Here is a 24,320-nt window from a genome sequence, read left to right on the forward strand (position 1 = left end):
GTGTGGAAATACAGCAAATGAGGAAACACAGAGATCAGAGCATAGATTTTCCTCCCCCATATGTTGTCACAGTCCTTGATAGATACAGAAGAGACGTAAGCTTAAGAAGACTACAGGCTCCCACATCTTGTGGTGGAACATATCTAGGTAGGTAACCTTTTTTCCTCCATTATCCTGAGCACCAGAAAGTACTTTTGTCTATGTTCTGGGAGGCACAGGTGTGAAACCTGACAGACTGAGGCTGGACTGAATGTGGGCTCAAGGCAGAGACCATTCTTCCTTTTTTTCCATTGGTAGATACTCACTGCCCAATATTTCAGGAATTTTTTTAAGGTAATGAGAAAGTTCCAGTGACTTACATACATTTGATCTTGTCTTCATTCCTGCTTTCTGACTTTCTGATTATGCAAGCACACCTTACTCATCAGTGGGTAGAGAGTAAGGCTTAGCATTAACAAGGAGGTTTGTCTCCAGCCCTATTTTCTAGGGGACGTAATTAAAGATACAAGGGAATAATTTGGTTAGAACTGTGACAGAAATTTTTTGGTTACAATCTGCAAGTGCAATTCAGCACTTCAAGACTGGATATGGTAAGCCAGCTAGGTTCACAGTGGCATTCTTAGTGAGAATCATGAGTTTTATAACTAAGCTGGTAGAGGTATAACGAAGAGGATTTGGTGGGTTTGAAGCTATATTAACTTAAAAGGTTAATAGGGCTTTGATGTCAATATTTAAGGTGAGGACAATGTGGTAAGCAAGGTGAATTTTTGTACTGTGGAGTAGCCAAGAAATATTGCAATGTCATTCTCTAAATAGACAACAGAGATGGAAGAGCAGCATTTGTTAGAAACATGATAACTGTAAATGTGAAAATCTTACCAAAATATTGAACAGTTGGATGGTGGCTTCAAGGAGCAGTCAAAGGCTAAATTACAAGCATAAGATTGATAGAATATTACAGTATTTAATAACGTATATCTGTAACAAAAATCATTAAAGTGAGTTTAGTGAATCAAAATGTGTCCAGTAAATATTATAGTCAATATTTTAAACCTAGAAAATAAATATATTTATTGAGTGAATGAATGAGTAAATAATGACATTTGCAATGAGGAATAATGGAAGATACTTTTTGGAGTCAACAATTTATTCCCCCCCAACAAAGTTATACTGAAAGCTATGGCTCCCTCAAAAACTCAAACCTATTATATGGGAGCTTCAGGAGGCTGAATAGGGGATGTATTAGTCTGAGCCAGGCTTGATCTAAAGAGAAGATTTTTACTTATCAGACCTATGGCTCTTTGGTCTCACATCTATAAATATGTCTGTGAACTTGGGCAAGTTTTTTTTTTTTTTTTTGGTTTGTTTGTTTTTTACCATCTTTGGATGTAAGAGTCACATGTTAAAAAGATATAATAACTGATTGAATAGATATTTTTTTAATGAAATATTGACAAGACTCATCCACTTAAGAAATAGAAAAAGAAAGTTCTTGTTAGCACTTCCAGCGTTCTCATATAAGATAAATTCCTTGTTTCGACTCCTTAATTGAAAGCAACTAGTGGAAATAGAAAAATTGAATACTTAGGATTAATCTTAAATATCCCATAAGAGTCCATGTCATGATATCTTAATCTTTTCATTGGGGCTGCAAAGAAATTTACACACACACATTATTGGGACCAGTGTACACTGCTATCTCCCCCCCCACACACTTTTTTTTTTTAAAAGAAATTTGGCATGGACCGCAAAAGTCAGAAACTATGTTTCCACTTTGATCCAGGAATTTTGTACAAAAGCAGTTATGTTAAGGGTCTAATTCCATATAATTAGCATAATGGGAGGAGGAAACATAAGAAATTGTACAAAGTGTAAGCAGAACTAAATTAAAACATACTAGGGAGAGTGATAGAATTCATAGATACCAATGCAATAAGGAAGAGTCTGCCCCTATGTCTCAAACTTAACTTAATGTTAGCACATAGTCATAAAGTTGATATGGTAGAAGATTATATAGAAATAAAAAGCTAATATTTGGGGAGAAATGGTTCAAAATGAGCTAGTTTTCAAGGATGGCCATTCTGGGATTTGCTCTTCTATGGAAATCCATCACTGTTTTTGACAAGTACCAAAGCATAGCCTAACTTCTTGAGAAGATAACTGAGAATTTATGCTACATTTATCACATCTCTGATGATACTGAGAAAATCGGTTGCATCATTTCTGGTGTCACACCTATGAGGCATAAACATAATTATATTTTATGTTGACAAACCTGGAGCTTCAACTAAATTCTTTGTCACACAGTAATTTTTTAAAAAAGATTTTATTTATTTATTCACGAGAGCCACAGAGAGAGAGAGACAGAGAGAGAGGCAGAGACACAGGCAGAGGGAGAAGCAGGCTCCATGCAGGGAGCCCGATGTGGGACTCGATCCCCGGTCTCCAGGATCACACCCTGGGCTGAAGGCAGGTGCTTAAACCTCTGAGCCACCCAAGGATCCCTTGTCACACAATAATTAAAGGTATGGTGGCTTTTATCTAGTGTATCCCCAGGTCTCTATTTCCTTAGCATAATTATGGATACTACTCCTATTCTCTTTCATTCTCAAAACTATCTTGGATTGGATGATAAATTACCTATACATTTAATTAAATTAAAGAGAAATGTCTTTAATTCAGATCCGTTTGCCTCTAAATCCCAGGTTATTTTCACTCCACCAAGAATAAGGCTAAATAGATATATCACAATTCCCATGGTGGGTACTTTTGTACAAGTCTGTGACCGCATGCAACTTAAAAAACAAAACAAAACAAAAACAACAGACTTGAGATTTACAAATTTCCTTAACTTGGGAGGATATCTTACAGTTATGTAGGCTTTGATATTTCTCAACCTCTGTCATCTCTCTCCTTAATTTACACTGTTGTTTATCGCATCAGTGGTATCAGAGTTAGCAGCACGGACACATGAACATCACATGGCCAGTGGCTTCTCCTCATACGTGATAAAGACCTCAGATAAAGGAAACCCAGTATCTACTTCCATTGCGATAAAATGAACAGTATTTGGCATATGACAGTACCTAACTGATGCTATTATCAGATGACAGATCTATTACAGAATGAGCAAAACTTTGAATTCTGATGGGATGACTGTGGACATTTCTTCAAACCAAAACCAGAATACCCCATTGGGAAAGACAGAAACATCTGGTGCCCTGAAACATCCATTAGACAAGCTGCATAAATTCCTGAAGGGAAACCTAAAAGCACTGGGGGTAAGTAAACCACTAATAAAGAATTTTGATTCAGGAGAAGCAGGAGGATATATTCAGGATGAAGGATTATTCTGGCTAATGAAGTGATTGGCATAGAGGCACCAGGTTATGACCTATGTCAACCATTCTGTGTCAACCATTCTGTGAAGTGGAAGTACAACACTTTGATTAAAAGCAAGGGACTAGAGTTTCCTCAAAAAGTTGAAAATAGAGCTACCTTATGACCCAGCAATTGCACTATGAGGTATTTACCCCAAAGGATACAAACATAGTGATCCCAAGGGGAATCTGCATCCTAATGTTTATGGGAGCAGAGTCCACAACAGCCAAGCTGTGGAAAGAGTCCAGAGGACGTCCACCAACAGATGAATGGACACAGAAGATGTGGCATAGCGAGGCAGCGAAGTAACACTCAGCCACTAAAAATGAAATTTTACCATTTGCAACCATGTGGATGGAACTGGAGGGTGTTATGCTGAGTGAAATAAGTCCATCAGAGAAAGACATTTATCATACGGTGTCACTCGTGTGGAATTTAAGAAACAAAACAGAGGATCATAGGGAGAGGGAGGGAAAAATAAAACAAAACAAAATCAGAGAAGGAAAAAAACTTTAAGAGACTCTTAACTCTAGGAAACAAGTTGAGGGTCACTGGAGGGGACGTGGGGGGGGATGGGGTAAATGGGTGATGGGCATGAAGGAGGGCACCTGATGGGAGGAGCCCTGGGTGTTATATAAGACTGATGAATCACTGAGCTCTACCTCTGAAACTAATAATACCCTATATGTTAATTGATTGAATTTACATTTAAAAATAATAAACATTAACAAAGAAAGAAAGAAAAAAAGCAAGGGGCTGTGTTTATATGGGCATGGGGGGGGGGTACATTAAGAAGAGACCATAGAAGTCCTAAGCTCTTGGATAAGCCTCATACTGACTATATCTTATTGAAGCAAGGTTGGCCCACATGGGCTGGCCACTGAAAAAAAAAAAAAGGCAGATTCTCCGGGAACTGATTCTTCTTAGTAGATCTTTTAATAATAGTCAAGGGGGTCAACCCTATGAGTGACCACAATATTTGGACCAAGTGATTCTCTCTCTTGAAAAAGGTTCACCATTGTCTTTAAAACATGGATTTTTGGATTTTTGATAATTTGGGTGGTTGGTAATTTGGCTTGTTTTGTCTCTTGTCCAGGTGGCTCAGATTATGATTGGTGTGAAATGCATCTTTTATGGGATAATTGGATTTCTTCTTCTTGATTCTGAAATGTACAGAATCATTTTCTTCTCGATTTACACAGGCTTCCCTATATGGGGGGCATTGTCTGTGAGTATCCCACATCTCTAATTATAACCACTTAATCACTCATTCATCAACTCAACACAGAACTTGTATGGCATCCTGCCAATTCTCGAGTGCTTGCAATGATACTAGGTTAAGATCTGATTTCCAACCTGAACTTGAATATATATTCTCCTATAATAATGCCCTTAAGTTCTGTTCATTACTGTATAGCATGAACCTATTTGGTATAATCTTGCGGTTTTGCCTGAGGAGAATATCCTGGGTTTGACACATAGAAGAAGAGTCTCTGAAATGTATTATTAATACGTGGATCAGAGAAGATGCTGGGGATAGGGAGATGTTCCTCCTTTTAAGTCATCACGCTTCTTGGCCAAACACACTGAGAAAAATGCCATGTAATTTGAGCTCGCATTTTCTCTTTTCTGCATCCCAAAGTGTATCTTTGAGTTATATCTACTCTCTTTATTTCATTTTCTCCACATTGAATAAATTGTTTTCCCCTGTGATTTTTACATCCACTTCTTTTATTTAGCTAAAGGAATTTTACTATTCATAAGAATAAAAGGATGACCCTGGTACCTTAATCATGTGGTGCACACACTTTAAGGATCTGCTTTCCTCCAAGTTCTGAAGGGAGGCCCAGGAAGTAGGGGAGGGAGAGGGTGGGGGTAGATGCATCTGGCAACGAGGAGGAAGGGTGAGTTGAAAGTAGCTGCTACTCTGCAGACATCTTTCTTATTTTATAAACAGTTTATCATCTCTGGATCTCTGACTGTTGTGTCTGCCAAGAAGCAAACAAAGTCACTGGTAAGCTAACAAGTTTTCCATTTGTCGTTCAGAAAGAAAATGAGAACTTATAACGCTCTGACTTCCCGTGTGAAGCCCAGTCCCCCAGGGGATTCATTATTTTGTAGTACATTTCATCCTGTAACTGTCGCGTTGGCCCAATGACTCAGTGATCATCCTATGGCTGGATCTCCCTGGATTTTAGAAATTGTGATCCTCAAATCTTGTCACCTAAGAAGAATGAATAAAGATTTACGTAGCTACTAAAACCTCTCTATGGTATGAGGTTGGGCGATGTGAATAAAGAGAAAACCATGTCTTAGGGTTGAGCAAGGCAAACTTTTATTTTTGGTGGAGGGAAGAGCTAATACAGAGTCAAAAACTACAGAGGCTAAGAGGTCTATAATGCTTTATATCCTATCCATGGTATGTGCTTAAGAAAGATCAGGGATCCCTGGGGGGCTCAGCAGTTTAGTGCCTGCCTTTGGCCCAGGGCGCCATCCTGGAGATCTTGGATCGGGGCCCCCCGCAGGAAGCCTCCTTCTCCCTCTGCCTACGTCTCTACCTCTCTCTCTCTCTCTCTCTCTCTCTCTCTCTCTCTGTGTGTCTCTCATGAATAAATAAATTTAAAAAATCTTTTTTTAATAAATAAAATCTTTTTATTAAAAAAAAATCAATCCTCTGCAAATTTTCTTCTCCCAAATGTGATTTGCCATTGAGGTGAATTGACCATATAGGAATGATGAAAGCCTGTAGATCCCATGGCTAAGTTAAGTCAGAATTCTCCCCTCAGCTTATAGGGTCTAGAAGCCCCTGGCCCTTAACTTATAAGCTCATAAGCTCATTATTTACTTTTTTTTTCAGCTGAGAGGGAATCTAGGTGCCAACACTCTGAGCACCTTCATCTCGATTGCTGGGATCTGTATTTTGTCGTACAATTTAACAAAAAATATCCACCATGATTGCAAGAAGGAAACTCTCTGTTTGGGCATCAAATCAATTGCAACTGTAAGTATTATCCTCCTGAATTGTGGGCAGACTGAAAGCTTATCTGAGCATGATGCAGATGAGACATGATCATTGGTATATCTGAGGAACAAAATTCTTGCTTCCAAATGCCTCTCTACAGGTGTCACATTTAGGGGGAAAAAAAAAAAAACAAAAACCATTTCTTTACAATGGCAAAGATCCCCAAGTTCTGGGATCTAAATTTTGTTTTTCAAGAAAAAGCGGTGAAGAAGTAGAATGATATTAAAATTTGAGTCAAAGATTGGGGTAGTCTTTACTTTATTCTTTATTATTCTTTAATTATATTCTATCATAATATTCATCACTGCTAGGAATTAAAAATAAGTATTTCACAAAGCTACATGGAGAATGAATATTTATTCTGACTTGCCACCACCTGAGAGTGGACTCTTTTTTGCAATAAAGCCTTGTGGAAGTAATGGAGATGAATGGTCTGAGGCAGAGGAGAAAGAAACCGGTGGGAAACCAGTAAAAGAGGCCAAGACCACTGGAGTGTTGACACATCTCACCTATTAGAGCAAGGACAAAAAATTTCGCAACCGTCATTTGATTTTTACCTTAAAGTGTATTCCAAATTTGGGAAACTTTCTGGTTTTAACTAGAATTGAGTTCACTGGAAAACTAGAAGAATTTAGTATCTCACTGGGGAGATCTGAACCCCTGCCATTTCTGCTTTGTATATTGAGAAGAGCCAACTTTGTAAGCATTGGCAACATTACCGATATCTATGGCAAACTAATAATAACTAAAATAATAGTATAACTAATAACCCACCACTACCACCACCAATAATAATAATAATAATAAGTGGAATAATCATTGTGAATTCTGAAGTCTCATCAAGTTTTACTTCCTATCGTATATTAATATATTCAAGAATATTGACTATGCTAACTCTTGTTTCCTACAGCAGCACACATACATCTGGGTTCACATCCAACCTCATGCCACCTTTTGTATAATGTAATGTGTCCCCTTTTGAGGGCCTGATGTGAGGCTCTGAAATAAAACTTTCCAAACTATCATCAGGGTGGAAGGTAATGCGTGACATTTTATTTTCTTTGACAGGGACTTGTGATTGTCCTAATGATCCTAACTTGTCTGCAAATTTTAATTTCACTTCCTCTCTCCATGCTCCGTTATAATGTGGATGATGAGAATATTCACTGGGTAAGTGCAATTCTTGGAAGAATGCAGATAATTTCAACTATTTCATGAAGTGGTCTGTCAGTAACTCTTTCTACCTTGGGTAAAACAAACAAAAACAAAAGCTATAACTGATTCTGTGGATAACCTGGGAGCTACTAGTTGTGTGTTGAGCACACTTGGAATACACAGTGTATAATTCTTTAATCCATACAGAAACTCTCACCCATGGGTATATATCCACGAATTCAAACATCCATCCATTAACTTACTAGAGAAGTATACTCTTTAGTGTGATGAATATACAAAGTACATATCATCCAAAAAATAATAAAATCAAGGTATAATTAATTTAAAAACCTGTAACAGATTAAATATATTTTGCAGGTACACACAGTTGAAAATACAGCAGACTAACACAAATAGAGTTGGAATTTTGTATTTTATTATCACATGTAACAAATATAGGTAATACAGAACTAGTAGCATACTTTCTCAACCTCATTACTTGGTTCTTTTTCTGTGTTGAAATTATTGCCACAGCTGTGCGTCAGGGTTAATTCAAACAGAAAATGGAAAGATTTATGGCATCAAAACTCCCCTCATTTCAAGTATATAACATTTATCACGAGCATTGAATTCCCTGATCCTAAGGGAAATAATGCAAGTCTGAATTCCTCAGGAAAGGAAGACCATGGATGGGAGGGACCCAAGGGCATGGCAAAAGGCATCACCCAGAGGTGGAAATTCTTCCCTTTCACTTTTTATTGTAAGCAAGAAGCTGGGTGGGCTTTACCTTCAATGCTTTGGAAATCTCCTCAGTTTGTTATCAAAGTTCACCATTTACTAGTTGTGCTTCCCACATGACCGTGAGACAACATTCTGTTAGATTTCTGCTACTCCACCGCAAGACCTTCCCTTCAGTTTCTAGTAATGTGTTCCTCACTCCTTTCTGAGCCACACTGACAGCATTCTCAATGTCTTTATTTCCAGTAAACAAAGAATTTGAAGCATTTTAGGCTTTCTCTGTACTTTATTTCTCAAAATTTTGTTCTTGAAAATCTTGCTCCTCAAAATTTTCTTCAAACTTGTTTTGTCCCACTGCCCACTTCCACACCTATTCCCATATCCTAGATATTTATTCACATACCTTAGATATAGTAATAGTACTGGATTGTTACCCCATTTCCGGTACCAAAATACATAATAAATGTTTGTTGTTGCTTGACGAATTGCCACAAGTATACCAACTTAAAACAATACCTACCACCGACTTACCACCTCGCAGCTCCATAGATCAGAAGCCTGGGTGGACCTGGCTGGAAGCTCCACTCAGAGTCTCACAAGGCTGAAGTCCAGGTACTGGAGACATCAGACCCCTGGAAAGTCTCGAATGGTCTGCTAGCTCATTGTTGTTGGCAGGATTCTGTTGCCCGTCACTATGGGACTGAGATGGTTGGCCAGGAGTCACTCACATTCAGTTCCTAGAAGCCACTCTCAGACATTATCAAGGTGTTCCCTCCATTTCAGCAACAGATGACTTGCTCTTTGTCAAATGTTTCTCATGCTTTGAATCTCTCTGACTCCTTCTTCTACTATCCTGAGAATAATATGCTTTTAAAAGACTCCTGTAATTAGATTAAGGCCATCCAAATAACGTCTTCTTTATCATATGATATAACATAACTATAGTAATGACACCATATTATTCTGCACACCACAGCTCCTCTCTTCATACTTGTACAGCACCCAGTGAGAAAAGATACAGAGAAGGGGAAGACGTGTTTATTCTTGTAAGGTCATGGTTTTGAGGTGAAATGTATCTCCCCTCTCACATTGCACTGGACCAACACGTGTCATGTGATCTCACTGAACTATAATGTACGCTGCAGAAGTCCATCAGGCTCAAATTGGGCTAAAGTAGATAGAATTTCTATTATTAAAGGAAGATGGGTAATGTTCTCAATGTCTTTCTTCTCTTTAGGCACCACGTATAAACATCTACCTTCCTCCTCATGCCTAGAATACACTCATCAACTCAGAAAGGACAATAATCCAAACCATTTATTGTGCTGGAGTCTTTGTATATTTGTAGCTCTCTTCAACAAGTCCAGGCGTAGCCCATTGCAGTGCTGGCTGAAAGACAAATCACTTGCCCCCACTCTATTCACATCCTTTATGTGAGTGTGGAATGGACCAAAGATAATATTAGTAACAGTTCCATAGGTTAAGTATTATTTAAAAATTATAAAGATACAATAGTCATCCTTTATTTTAAAAAAACCCTCACATTTTTTCTCTTATCAAGTAATCATTCATTATAGAGACAAATATCAAATCACAAATACAAAATACAAAAAGACCTCACATTTTATATACATAATCATACCTAATGTGTTCAGACACTCAAAAACTTAGTTCTATTATCAGCTCATTATTTTCCAGCCCATCAGCAATGCACCAAATAAACAAAGTTCCCAGCATTAGGTGGACTGGCATTCTCTATACCCAAATGATAAAAGAAGGCAAAAAGCCCTATCATCTCTCCCTATTTCTGTTGTTCAAGAATTATTTTGATGGGTAGGCTTATATTATCCTTTATCTTCCTCAAGACTAAACACTGATAAGCCAGGTAGCCTGATACCTGGTTAAATATCTGGGAAAAAAATCATCATTAGGAAGTTTTCTTTCTTTACTCATTCACCTTCATGGTGAGCTTGGTGCTAAACCATTCATAGATGACCTGCTTCTGCATGATTTTTTGTCTTTGTTTTAGTTTTTGTTTTGTAGCAGAGCAGTTCCTTTGCTCTTTGCTGCAATCTATTATTGAAAGTCAGCCCTTGACACAAGGGTTTGTAAATAAAATGTAAATAAAACTAAAAAACTATTAGCAACAATGTCCACAACAGCCAAACTGTGGAAGGACCTCGACGTCCTTCAACAGATGAATGGATAAATATTATGTGGTCTATGTATACAACGGAATATTACTCAGCCATCAGAACATCCACCATTTACACCAACATGGATGGAACAGGAGGGTATGATGCTGAGCAAAGTAAGTCAATCGGAGAAGGACAATCATCATACGGTCTCACTCATATGGGGGATATAAGAAATAGTGAAAGGGATGATAAGGGAAAGGAGGGGAACTGAGTGAGAAAAATTAGAGAGGGTGACAGACCATGAAAAACTCCTAACTCTGAGAAACAAAGGGTTGCAGAAGGGGAGGTGGGTGGGTGATGGTATGTCTAGGTGATGGGCACTGAGGAGGGCACGTGATGGGATGAGCATTGGGTGTTATACTATATGTTGGCAAATTAAATTAACATTTTTTAAAAAAAGGAGATTGATTTGGGAAAAAAAAACTATTAGTCTCAGGTGTACAATATAGTGATTCATCACTTCCATACAACACCCAGAGCTCATCATGAAGAGTGCCCTCCTTAAACCCAATCACCTATTTCACCCATCCCCCCCTCACCTTCCCTCTGGTAACCATCCATCTGTTCTCTATCGTTAAAAGTCTATTTCTTGGTTTCTCTCTCTCGCTCCTTTTTTCCTTTGCTTATTTGGTTTGTTCCTTAAATCCTACATATGAGTGAAATCATATGGTATTTCATTCACTTAGCATAATACTCTCTAGGTCCATCCACATTGTTGTGAATGGCAAGACTTCATTATTTTCTATGGCTGAGTAATATTCCACTGCATATATATATTCCATATATACTATGTATATATACACCACATCTTCACAATCCGTTATAAGTTGATGGACACTTGGGATGCTTCCATTTGGCCACAAATGGCTACTATTTGGCCATTGTAAATAATGCTGTTATAAACATTGGGGTGCATGCATCCCTTTGAATTAGTATTTTTGTATCCTTTCATAAACACCTATTAGTGCAACTGCTGAATTGTAGGGTAGTTCTATTTTTAACTTTTTGAGGAACCTCCATACTGTTTTCCAGAGTGTTTTTCTGCCCATTTTTTAATTGGATTATCTAGTTTTGAAGTCTTGGGCTTTATCAGTTCTTTATATATTTTGTATACTAACCCTTTATCAGATATGTCACTTGCAAATATCTTCGACCATTCTGTAGGTTGCCCTTTAGCGTTATTATTTCCTTCATTGTGCAGAAGCTTTGCATTTCAGTGAAGTTCCAATAGTTTATTTTTGTTTTAGTTTCCCTTGCCTCAGGAGATATATCTAGAAAGAAGTTGCTATGACCAACGTCCAAGGCAGATGTTGCTGCCTGTGTTCTACTCTAGGAGTTTTATGGTTTCATGTCTCACTCACATTTAGCTCTTTAATCCATTTAAAATTTATTTTTGTGTATGGCGTAAGAAAGTGGTCCAGGTCCATTCCTTTGCATTTTGCTGTTGTTTTCCCAACACCATTTGTTGAATCATTGGGTTACTTTTAGTCATGATTGAAATTGACCTTATCTTCTATCTTTTCGGAGAGCAGCCAGTGGGCTCCTCTGGGCCCAAAGTCCACCCAATTTATCTTTGGAGTAAGAGAGCATATATTTGGAGACAAATCATTGAGGACTTGGATTATATTATTCTTAATGGCTTATGTTACATACTTTAAAGATTATTCTTTGTCTTATTTACAGATTTATGTATTGCTTTGCTGGAAATCACCTTCTGAAGGTCTTTATCAAGACTTGTTGCCTCAAACTATAATCTATCGAGAACTTGAACGCAAAGAAGATACACCTTCACATTATCCCACAGATACTAACAAACAAATATGAGGCTGCACCTCTGTATTTTGGATCCACAGTGATAGCAAGAAGCTCATACTGTGGCAATTGAGGCATGAATACACACCTGTGAAGATACATAAGCATAGAGTTCAGGGTCACAAAGAGAGCAACTAGCATTTATAACATTGAGATTTTGGTTGTTGCCCCTTTTTTTCTTATGGTTGGATGTCATCACAGACTAGGTTTATGCTCTGTTACAAAACTTAACCTTGAAATATCGGTGGCTTAACACATTAGAAGTTCATTTGCTATCTACTTTACATGTTCTTTATAGGTTGGTTATTCACTTTAGATGCACATTGATATGAGTTCTACCAAATAGAACACTATCTGAAAAAGTATTTTTTTTTATTTTGCCAAGATAGGGAAAGAAAATTTTAGAAGTTGGACCTTTAGCAATTAGTTGTTCTAGAAAAAGCAAGTGTCACTTTTTGCCACAGTCTTTTAAACAGTCATCTTCCCAGCACTGTGTGGGAGACAGGAAATGTAGGCCGACCTCAAATTCAGAAGCTTAGTTTTTGATGAAAACCAGTGAAGTAAACATAGAGTTTCCTGAAGTAATTGTGAAAATTGTTTACATGAAGGCTGGTCCATCATTTTTTACGCTCTGTGACTTCGGATGTGCATCTTCCCTGACTAAAGATCAGTTTGCTTATCTCTCAAATGGTCTAGCTTGTGCTTACTCATTTCAGATCGGGATATCTATCAAGGAAAATAGTAAATATAGGTTAAAAAAAACCCACCCCAAACTTTTAACTATATGAGATACTACAGATTATTATAATATTTTATTAATATCATGTTAGGTTAATTAGTTATACTGCATCATTCTAAGTACATTAAGGTTTTCTGATGATATTTTATGTAAATAGTCATATATAAAAACTTGCGTTGTTTAATTGACCCACTGACAATTAATCAAAGCGTTACCCCATTCCTCTTGAATAATACAACCAAAACTTTTCAAAGTCTAATAAAATTAATACTATGTCCCATGAGATCAAACAATTCCATTCCTGTTCTACGTACTGCAGTAGCCACTAGACATGTATAGAAAGTTAAATTTAAATTATTTAAATCTTTTAAAATTTAAAGTCTATTTTGTTAGTCTCAGTAACCATATTTCAAGTGTTCAATGGCCACTTGTGGCTGGTCCAAAACATTTGAAGAAAAAGATGGAGAAAACTAAGAGGATAAATAGACAAATACACCATTATATTTGGAGACCTCAACATCTCTTTGACAGCAACTGGTGTATCAACAAGCAGAGAAGTAGTAAAGGTATAGATGGTATAGATGGCCTGAGCAGCAGTTCAATCAGGTTGATCTAATTGACATTTATAGACTTCTTTATCCAACAACAGTACATTTTTCTCAAATATTTCATGTGTTGAAACACAACTCGACAAATTTAAAGGAATAGAAATCATACAAAATATGTTCTCAGATAATAAGAGAATTGTGATAAGTGGAAAATTCAATATATTTGGAAATTATTAAACAGCATACTTCTGAATAGCCCATGGGTCACAGAATAGTTTTTAAAATGTGTAAAAATTGTGGAACTTCTTGTGCCTTTTTTTAGCACTTCTCATGATTTTTTTTTTTCAAAACCAGATGTAACATATATAACAGATGGCTATGGATAAAAAATTTTTTTAAATTTTTTTTATTATTATTATTTATTTATGATAGTCACAGAGAGAGAGAGAGAGAGGCAGAGACACAGGCAGAGGGAGAAGCAGGCTCCATGCACCGGGAGCACGATGTGGGATTCGATCCCGGGTCTCCAGGATCGTGCCCTGGGCCAAAGGCAGGCGCCGAACCGCTGCGCCACCCAGGGATCCCTATGGATAAAAATTTTTATAGATATGTATAAACATGGTGCCATGGACTGAGTGCCTGTGCCACCCCACCCCACCCCACCCCACCCCCGCCGTCCCAAATTCACAGGCTGAAACTCTAATCCCCAATGTGATGGTTTTTGGAGAAGGAGACTTTGGGAGGGAATGAGGTAACAAGGATGGATCTGGAATGAATACCTCATAAGAAATGATATGAGAAAGTTTGCTTTCTCTCTTTGTTCTCTACTATTTGAGCATACAATCAGAAAATGGCTATCTGGAAGCCAAGAAAAAACCTGACCATGCTGCTACCCTGATCTCAGACATCCAGCCTCCAGAACTATGAGAAATAAATGCTGTTTAAGCTACTCAGCCTATAATATCTTGTTATAGTAGCTCAACCAAGACATGTGAGTTAATAGACATATGTACATTTCTTTGCTCTGTTAACTTAGAGAACCGGAAAGAAATGATATACCAATAGCAACAACCATACCTAGAGCCCAGATCTTGATTTCTAATCCCATTCTCCAATAAAAGGAAACAGGGCTGCCTGATGAAATGGCTGATTCCAAAACTGGAGCAGGAGCTCCATAAGATGAGCCTGAGAATATGGTGGTGCCGTAAAACAGGGAAGGGCTCACACACAGTGAGACACAACGATGGGGTTCAAAGGGACACAGGAGCCACTGTGACCGAAATAGAAATAATTTGAGCAATAAAATAAGGTAGCATTTGATTATAACCCAAAGTGTATGTAAATATTCATGAATTCATACAAATGAATAATTGAGTGCATAAGTAAGTGGGAGAAAATAGACAAAATCCCAGCTTAGAATATCTAGTAACTTATGTAGCTACTGCACCCTCAACGCAGTAGATTATAACTCCTGACTCCTTGAGTCTGGGCTGTACGCAATGGCTGTATAGTGACGTTTTTCCCAAGAGTACAGCATAAAAGTCAGGAAAAAGCTAAGAGTGGAAAAAAACCCGAAAAACTTTACTCAGGGAGGTGATTAAAGTCAACATAAACAGCGTAAGTCGTGTTGATAATATATGTCCTTGATTGGTTATGATAAGAATGATATTTTACTTCTGCAACCCTCTTCCCCAAACTCAAAACTAGTCTAAACATGAGAAAGAAAAGTCAGACAACTCCAGTCGAGGGCTATTTTACAAAATACTTGACCAGGATTCCACAAAACTATCAAGGTCATCAAAACCCGAGTCTTGAGATTCGTCACAGCCAAGAGGAGCCCGAGGAAACATGGCAGCCAATGCAATGTGGTGTCTTGGTTGGGATCTTGGAACAGGAAAAGGGCGCTAGCTGCAAACTAAAGAAATCTGAATAATAGTAATAATGCTTAGTTAATGATAATGTATGAATATTGGTTCATTACACTAATGTAAGATGTCAACTGATTTAGGTTGTATGGGAACACTCTTTACTATCTTTCGCAATTTTTTTTTTTTTTATAAATCGTATTATTTAAAAATACCATTTATTGGGCAGCCCGGGTGGCTCAGCGGTTTAACACCGCCTTCGGCCCAAGGTGTGATCCTGGAGACCCAGGATCGAGTCCCACGTCAGACTCCCTGCATGGAGCCTGCTTCTCCTTCTGCCTGTGTCTCTGCCTCTCTCTCTCTCTCTGTGTCTCTCGTGAGTAAATAAATAAAATCTTTAAAAAAATAAATAAAAATTAAAATACCATTTATTTTTTAATAGATAATATTAAAAGTATTACAATGTGAACAACTACATCAAGATGGTTAAAATGAAAATCACAAATGTCAAGGTGAAAATGTACAATGACTGGAATTCAGGGAGTGCTAGAAGGCATGTGCGTGTGATATGCAATTTGGATATGACCTAGCAATTCCAGTGGAACTGAACACATACCTGTACCAAGGTATAGAGGTACAGTTTTCATGCACAGCACTGTTCATCCCGAATGGAAGTATCTCAAATATTCATCAATACTAAATAGGTTATAGCTTGTTCCATAAGTCTTAAAATAGAATATCTTGCAGCGGCATGAATAAACTACTGCCACTGGCAATGGCATGAGTGAAGTTGACGAGCACGCTAGAAGAGAGGAGCCATATTCAGTACGCATACTCAGTTATACAGATCCCAAGATTCCATTTTATATAATTCAAAGATGGATAAAACTCACATTGGTTGTAAAAGTCAAGACTGCAGTTACCCTGGGGATCTTAGTGAGTGAAAAGGAGCACTCAGTCTTCAGGAACTTTGATAATGTTAACTCATTGACACAAGTGATGTTCACTTCCTATTTATCTAAAAATTGGAGGTGCCTGGCTGGCTTAGTTGGTAGTGCATGTGGCTCTTGATCTCTGGGTCATAAGTTTGAGCCCCATGTTAGGTGTAGAAATTACTTAAAAATAAAAATCTTAAAAAAAAAAGAAATTGGCCAGGTGTTATAGTGATCTGCTCACTTTCCTGTGTGTGTGGCATAGTTTCTTTAAGAGTTATCAAGAGAAATGATACTGTGCATCCCAGGCATATGACTGGTTTTGGGACGATGTGGGAGGATGGGATTCAAAATCACAATCGGCACAATAGAGGGAAAAAATGTATTTTATTTGGTTTTGTAATAACTGTTCTTGTGCACAGATGTGAGCACTTCCTGGCAGGCAAGCTATTATTGACTTAGTGACGCACAATGAATGACTTTTCTAAAAGCAGGAACAATTCTGTTAAAACTCCAGCTCCTCATAAACATGTTCATAAGGGGCCGTTACTGAGGGCACCTTGTCATTGGTTGACTGGATGACCACCACCTGTTGGAGATTGAGAATCATACACAGAGTTATGCACGTACTCTTTCAGCTAGAGGGATTCACATCCATCCTGGGAACACCTTCTTTTCTGTATCCTGGGACCTAAGAGTTAAATATCTGTTCCTCGGAGCCTTAGACCCTCACTAGATAAAGATCAATATCCAGCAAGATCTATGAGACTCCTGGAAACACCTGCCATCGCTCTATCTCTGCGTTCTGCTGTGTTCTCTAGTTTCAGGAAGAAGTCACATCACGGCCGTCCTTCCTCCACTCTGCTCCTTTATCTTTCCCATCCGTTCGGAGAGAAGAGACAGTGAAAGAAACAAACACAGACTCAGCATCACTCGCCACATGTGAACCCTCCCTCAGGTCCTGAGCACTCACCTGTGAGACAAAGCAGGTCACCTTGCACCCAAACACAGAAAGAGAGATGGCGATGCTGACTTCCAGGAGGGAAAGGACCAGTATCACAGTCTCAAATGCCCTCTAAAAAGAAACAGATGCCACAAGGAAAGAGGGAAAAAGGAAAGGAACATAATTAATAGATGGAGCTTCTGCAGGCCTTGGATTATCTGATTCCAATGTGACTCTTCCTCCACTTTAGAAACAGGTACATTCTCTCTCATAACAAACCAAAAAAGAAAAATTGACAAGAAGATCCTACAATGACTGAGAGGAGTTCTACTCCGGATCTCTGTTAAGTGCAGGGAAATTCAGATTAAATCAGATGTGTTTCCTTAGGTTTTTTTGGCTTAGAAATTCTCTATGTGGTCTGCTTCAAGTTTTTTTCCTTATAACCACTTCCCTGTATGAGTTTATGCTTTTTTCTCATCTAAAGATCAGAGAACCTCCAGGCCTAGGAAAGGGACATCACTGTCCTTTCCTTTTACATAGCACACCCCAGAGGTTCTGAGCATCTCGGCTTGGGGCCCTGCCTCTCCTCCCCACCACCACCGCCTGCAAATGACACTGAGCTCACTGAGCCAGCACAGCAGCCTGCTGCCACCTCAACTTGAACCTGGAGACTTTATAAAAAGATCCTTAGGAGCACTGGATGGTATACTATATGTATAACAAATTGAACTTAAATTTTAAAAAATGTAAAAAAATTTTTTTTCTAATGTAACTGTGTTCAGTGAAGAATGAGAGAAAAAAGGTAACCATCCTGGTAGGTCCCAGCAGAAAGGGGCTGAAAATTCTCCTCATGAGATCAGAGTCCTGGATCTTCTGGCTTGTCACGATACGCCAGGATCAACTAAGAGACAATCACCTCAGGCAAATATACATTTAGATAATATAAACAGAGTTTCAGAAAATCAAAGCAGCTCGCAAACACTTACAAAAATAAGACACCTTCTTTCTGACTTAAGTTCCACAGTCAGTTCTCCTGTTGATATGATTGTCCCTATTCCTCCAACCACAGCACTGAGCGTGTTCATTCCCAGGCTGCCCTTGATCTGGAAGACAATGATCGGTGTCACCTGTTTCACGCTCTTCCTCTCTTTGGAAAACACAAAAACATTCACTTATTTTTTTTAAGATTGATTTATTCATTTATGATAGACAGAGAGAGAGAGGCAGAGACACAGGCAAGGGAGAAGCAGGCTCCATGCAGGGAGCCCGATGTGGGACTCGATCCCAGGACTCCAGGATCACGCCCTAGGCCAAAGGCAGGCGCTAAACCGCTGAGCCACCCAGGGATCCCCACATTCACTTATCTTTAAGGGGTTGAAGACACATTCTCAAATAATTCTCCTAAGTCTAAGAAAGAAGGAGGAGCATGGGCTGAAGCATTGGATTCTATGTTCACAAATTAATTCCAGGGACGGAATGTCAGATGATAGGGGTGGAAAAAGTACGTCAAACCTCAGTTTCCTCATGGAGGAATTTGCCACGACCCCGTAGAGCCCAGATGATTCAGAGAATTGGGGATTATTTCTTTTGTCTTGAGCTAGAGTGCACCTGCTGCCTGATTCTGCTTGTGCTTTGGGCCCCGGAAGTACTTACCAGGTTCAGTGTCCTGTTTCTTCCAGCAGCAATAGACACTGCTCCGGATATGAGGAACTAAAAATGGAGGGAGCCACTCAGCCTGGTGGGCCTGCCCCTGCACTGCCACCCGAACCAGAGATCATCCGAACCCCAATGCAGTTAGTCATATATTTCGCTCTAAGAAGTAAAATCCCAGGTCAAGTCATTGGGTTTTGGAAAGAGAAGGCTGGAAGGAGTATTTGCAGACTGCGATCACCGAGGGGGGTAAGGTGTACTCACAAAGAAGGATCCCCATATCGGATATCCTGAGATCATGCTCAAGGGATGACACCAATAACTGAAGTCAGAATAATAGAAACACTGATTTGTAGCAAACAGGCACACTTTCATCAGACCAATCAGAATCTGGGCCACCTGGGAGCGAAGAAGAAGATGCTCAGAGCATGAAGCTTGCAGGTCTCTAGGAAGAAGGTTTTGTGGTCTTGACACACAGCTGGTTTTGAAAGGGCTCCCAGGATGAAACCCCTAGGAATCCACGGCCTTTCCTCAAGTGCAAGGCTGTTTAGAAAGATCTTAGGATAACTTTTTTTTACCCCTTTCATTACAGAAATGCATTTTCCTTTCAGATTACAGTACTTCTGATTTTTTTTTTTAAATCTCTTTCCTGCCACTGAGAGGTTTATGGAGTCAGCTTAGGACACAGTTAATCATGGCTCAGGCGTCACAAAGGAAAACTGTTCTCTCTGGAATCCACTATCTCCGCAAATACTATGCTTGGAGGCCAAGCTCACTCACCCCCAGGATTTGGGGCTCCCCCTTAAGGAAGGTCTTCAGGTTGTCTGTTTGGTCTTCTTGGATGACGTTTTTCTGTAGAGGATTCGGGCCAAACCCTCCAGGTGTTCCTTCTGGTGTATTAACACAGTCTCTAGCACTGTAAATGTAAACATTTTACAGAAAACAGACTCACTCTCCAACCCGTTTCTTCTAGACATGAAAAGCAGCCTTTGGGGAGAATGGTATCATGAGACAGTCTGCTGTGATGCTAAGTTACTCTACCGGAGTTATAATTCCAGTCACGCGCTGTATAAACCATCTCCATGCTTCGGTTTTTAAAATTATAAAATGGTGGGGGAGGGGTACCGGGGTGGCTCAGTCAATCGAGCATCCAACTCCTGGTTTCAGCTCAGAACATGGTCTCAGGGTCATGAGATGGAGCCCCAAGGTGGGCTCCATGCTTGGTGCAGAATGTGCCTGCCATTCATTCCCTGTTCCTCAGCCTCTCCCCCCAGCTCTCTAGCTCTTTATCTCTCAAATAAATAAATTAATTAAATATTTTAATAAATAAATAAATCATAAAATCATAAAAAGGGGGTGATTGTGGTACCTGCCTCCTTTTGTTTCTCATACATCTATGATTCCACAGATCTGTATGCATAAAACTTGGAACTGGGTGCCTGGTGCCTCCTAAGTACTTAGTAGATAGTTAGCATCATTTTAAAAAATTGTATTATTATTAAAATTTGATATAATAAATATACACACAGAATGCTTACATTTATATCTTCTAGAAAAAAATGACTGATGGAAAATGAATCATGTAGAATCCTGTAAGAGCCATGTATCGTGGCTGCTGTTCACAAGAGTACTATCCACTCATTCAGTCAGTCAACAAATATTGATTAAATATCTACTATGTGCCAGACCCTATTATAGGTTTTGTTGCTAGGAATATAGCAATGAACCAAACATACGTAATTCCTGTCAATGGGAAGCCTACAATACAGTAAAAGGGAACACATTTTTAATTTATATCATGAATGTGTAAGTGCACGGGAATAGAAACTACGTAAAATGAGAATCTTCACTTTCCATGTACGGAAAATGTCAGTCGGCATTTCCATGTTTGAACCAAATGAGACTTCACCTTCTCTGGCAAACTGGCCTTCGCTAATGTTGCCCTTTGCTACAAGCATAGTGACGATTTATTAAGAGCTCTGATGGCCGGGCCAACTCCGAATGGCCTTCAGGGCTCTTGTTCATTGTTGCATAGCAGCCCTGCAGATAGGTTTGTTGCACCGACAGCCTTTATCCTTTACCTTTCCCTGCGTTCAGACCAGGGCCACATGACTTTGCCGCTGCCCCCATTAAAAGGTGGAATATATTTTCTTCCTCTCTCAATGTTGATGTTGGCCTTGTGATTGACCTTGGCCAAGGAGATATCAGCAAATGTCTTAAAAGCACAGGCTCTTGAGCTCATGCGTGGCTAAGAAAAACTAGCTGGGCCCCCTTGCTCAAGGATAAGAGACACTGGAAATGAGAGAAGTCGTAGCCTTCATCTCGTGGGGAGTCATCCCAAATCAGGTAGCAATTATAGGCCCTCACGCATGTGAGTGACCCCAGGGGATTTTAGAAGAACCATCCACACCCACGTGCAGACTCGTCAGCAATATGCGTGTTTGTGGCTTTAAGCCAGTAAGTTTCAGGAGCTACTTGTTATGCACCGTTACTGTGGCAATAAATCACTGACGCACCCTTGTTCACGCTGCCGGACAGACTCTGCCTTCATTCTGATGTGACCTCTAATGAGTCTCGTTTGTCTGTATCTCCTAGTTTCTGTGTCATTTTTTTGTCTTAAAGGAAAAAAAACCTTGCTCATTCCTGCATATTCTCCCACACAAACAGGGTCATTACAAATAGACTCGAACAGTAGCTTCACTACCTCTGTCTGGGAAAAAGAACACGGACAGAGCCTTGGCGACTATCTGTTCAGTGATCAGGATCCAGGTCTCAGTAAAACACCCTGAAGACAAAACCTAAACTTGCCACCTCAGGTTACATTGGGTCCCAGATAATTTTTGCACGTGTTTAAAACTCATAGCTACGGGGCAATGTCAAAACATGTTAGCATATGATCTTCTGTGTCTCAAGAAAGAATAATATTTCTTTTCCTTTTCTTTTAAGTACACTCCATGCCCAGCATAGAGCCCAACACAGGGCTTGAACTCACCACCCTGAGATGATGAAGATCTGAGCTGAGATCAATAGCTGGACACTTAACCGGCTGACTACCCAGGCACCCTAAAAGAGCAGTATCTCTACCATTGCACAGGGAATACGGATGGGCTAGTGAAGTTCCCTTACATCATCAAGTTTTCACAGTTTCCCTCTGAGATCAGGTCAAGGGTGAAGCCGGGGTGTGTTGAGCTGCCTTCCGCACGTGAATAGACTCAGCAGAGCCATTTACCAGGGAGGGGGGGTTCTACTGATACCGTTAACCCGCCACTTCTTCCTTTTCCCTTCCTTCAATTTCTCTGGCTCAGATTCCATTTATTCTGGAAGTTAGCTAATATTTTCCCTTTGAAGTAAATGTTGAACAGGGCACAACTCCGCAGCCTGGACATTCACGCCCACGTAGGCGAGAACCTGCCCTTCGAAAGCCTGGTCAGGAGCAGGCCAACTCATCCCAAAGCTCATTCTCACCTCGGCCTTTACCAGACACCTTTGACCCACCTTCCCGCATGTCACCCGCCAATAGCTGAACCCAGAACTCTTCCTGGAAGCTGAGAATAGAAAGTGAGCTCTGCCTACCTTTGTATCTCTCTAGAAGTGCACCAAATGGGAGGTGAGAGCTCCTCCTGACCATCGTTCCTTAAAACCATCTCCCCTGAAGAGTCTGATCTGAAGAGTAGTGGGATGACCACCTTCAGCTCTGCAGTCACTGCCGCTTCCTGTGGGTCATCGTACCCGCCTACCAAAGGGCAGCTGCGAGGAAATTTCCTGAATTAAACCAGTGCTCGCATGAGATAGCGAAGCAAGAATAAACCAACAGAAACTTGCTTTCAGATCTTGATTGCCCTCCTGGGCGGTTTTCTTAAGTATTTAAGGTGTTTCATCTCAAAACCTCAGTCACATGAGGACAAGTGATTGACTTTTATCCCAAAGCCCAAACTGCAGCTAAGAATAAGTTTAAATTACCACAAATTAATACTTGTTAACAAACATCAGGACGAAAATCACTAACCGCTATGACTGGATATACTAAAAAAAGATGCTGGGGTGCCTGGGTGGCTAAGTAGGCTAAGCCTCCTGCTCTTGGGCTCAGGTCTTGAGCTCAGGCCCCGCACTGGGCTCCATGCCCCTGGGTGGAGCCTATTTAAAGTCACTAACCAACCCTTGTGATAGCTCTTGGTCACACTAGAGAACTCTTCAACCACTACTCTTATTGATTATGATTATGATTTTACTTGAGATGTCACATGTGATGTTCTAGCGTCTTTTCCAAGACAATTTTTCAAATATTTACCCACAGCCCTGGGTCCCATCAATTGGGAAAATCAGGGGGGATATTCCATTTATTTTATGGCTTATTAATTCTTTTTTTTTTAAAATCAGAGAACCAATTGCTTCAGAAGATCAAGAGATAGAAATCAGATCCAAAAAGTTTGGTTTTTTTTTTTTAATTCCACTTATTTTCTACAAAATATAACATTAAATACAAATCAGATTTTTTTTCCGGATTGATTTTCAGTGCTCTGCTCCTTACATCTTTCTCCAGTTTTGAAAGTCTGTGAAAGGGAGTGCATTCTGTTAGGCTATGGGCAGACTAAAGTAAAGTTGTCCTTAATCAAGTTCACTAATATATTATGATTGTGTTTTTAAAATATGCATTTTATCATGTTTTCCTTCATCTTCGAAGAGCATTTTTCACTCTCTATCATAAGGTGTGGCTTTTATTCATATTAATTATTTTACCATATTTAACTGTGTAAATACAAACATTTTTTTCCTCACATGTTGATAAAATTTACAGTTCTTGCAATATTTTTATTTCAGCAGAAACCCAACTCAGAACATTCTGGTGCATGTCTCTTTATATACTGGGAAATAATTTGCAAGGTCTATGTCTTAAATTGTGCACACCTCCTACCACAGGATATTCTTAAATTATTCTCTAAAGTCATCTTTCTAAGATCTTACTTCCTGGAATACGTGATGACTGCTGTTACTATTGCTTCACATCTTGTCCAGTTCTTGGTTTTATAAGAGATTAAAAACAAACAGTATACAAGAGATCAATTTGTACCCATTCTATGGGCTGAAAATGGTGGCGAGCTTCTTTTCATATATTTTTTGCTTTTATTGGAATTGACTGTTGTGTCTTCTATTTTTCTGTTGGTTTGTTTGAATTTGTTGTCTTGAGTTTAAAATCTTCTTTAAATAATTCTGTGTTATTTTAGTCTTTTTGGGCTGCTCTTTCTAACAATACTATACTGAATTGCTTATACACAGCAAAATTTTATTTCTCACAATTTTGGGGTCTTGGAAATCTAAGATCAAGGTGTAGGCAGATTT

The 24,320-nt window shown here is 39.3% G+C and overlaps 2 protein-coding genes across 6 annotated transcripts; one reads left to right on the top strand and one right to left on the bottom strand.

Moving 5' to 3' along the window:
- The first annotated feature begins 51 nt into the window (after positions 1 to 51).
- On the top strand, positions 52 to 13,289 carry LOC121474898 (membrane-spanning 4-domains subfamily A member 3-like). 3 transcript variants are annotated; one of them, XM_041728056.1, is made up of 7 exons: positions 52 to 147; positions 3,107 to 3,281; positions 4,478 to 4,609; positions 5,339 to 5,395; positions 6,239 to 6,382; positions 7,472 to 7,573; positions 12,178 to 13,289. In XM_041728056.1, exons 2-7 carry the CDS (start codon positions 3,126 to 3,128, stop codon positions 12,316 to 12,318), a joined length of 732 nt encoding a protein of 243 aa, XP_041583990.1. In that variant the 5' UTR covers positions 52 to 147; positions 3,107 to 3,125; the 3' UTR covers positions 12,319 to 13,289. The 3 variants fall into 3 exon arrangements, with proteins under 3 accessions (XP_041583990.1, XP_041583992.1, XP_041583991.1); XM_041728058.1 differs by lacking the exon at positions 12,178 to 13,289 and adding an exon at positions 9,534 to 9,669; XM_041728057.1 differs by having other exon boundaries at positions 106 to 147; positions 2,944 to 3,281.
- A 3,481-nt stretch (positions 13,290 to 16,770) lies between these two features.
- Positions 16,771 to 22,674, bottom strand: LOC121474952 (membrane-spanning 4-domains subfamily A member 4A-like). Of its 3 annotated transcripts, none has more exons than XM_041728110.1 (7): positions 22,557 to 22,674; positions 19,764 to 19,899; positions 19,248 to 19,382; positions 18,987 to 19,043; positions 18,320 to 18,436; positions 17,364 to 17,465; positions 16,771 to 16,979 (listed from the first exon to the last, which is right to left on the bottom strand). In XM_041728110.1, the coding sequence occupies exons 1-7, from the start codon at positions 22,625 to 22,627 to the stop codon at positions 16,896 to 16,898; spliced, it is 702 nt and encodes a 233-aa protein (XP_041584044.1). In that variant the 5' UTR covers positions 22,628 to 22,674; the 3' UTR covers positions 16,771 to 16,895. The 3 variants fall into 3 exon arrangements, with proteins under 3 accessions (XP_041584044.1, XP_041584045.1, XP_041584043.1); XM_041728111.1 differs by having other exon boundaries at positions 16,848 to 17,263; XM_041728109.1 differs by having other exon boundaries at positions 16,848 to 17,465.
- Positions 22,675 to 24,320: the final 1,646 nt, after the last annotated feature.

This window comes from Vulpes lagopus, chromosome 13, assembly GCF_018345385.1.
Source record: "Vulpes lagopus strain Blue_001 chromosome 13, ASM1834538v1, whole genome shotgun sequence".
NCBI classification, from domain to species: domain Eukaryota; kingdom Metazoa; phylum Chordata; class Mammalia; order Carnivora; family Canidae; genus Vulpes; species Vulpes lagopus.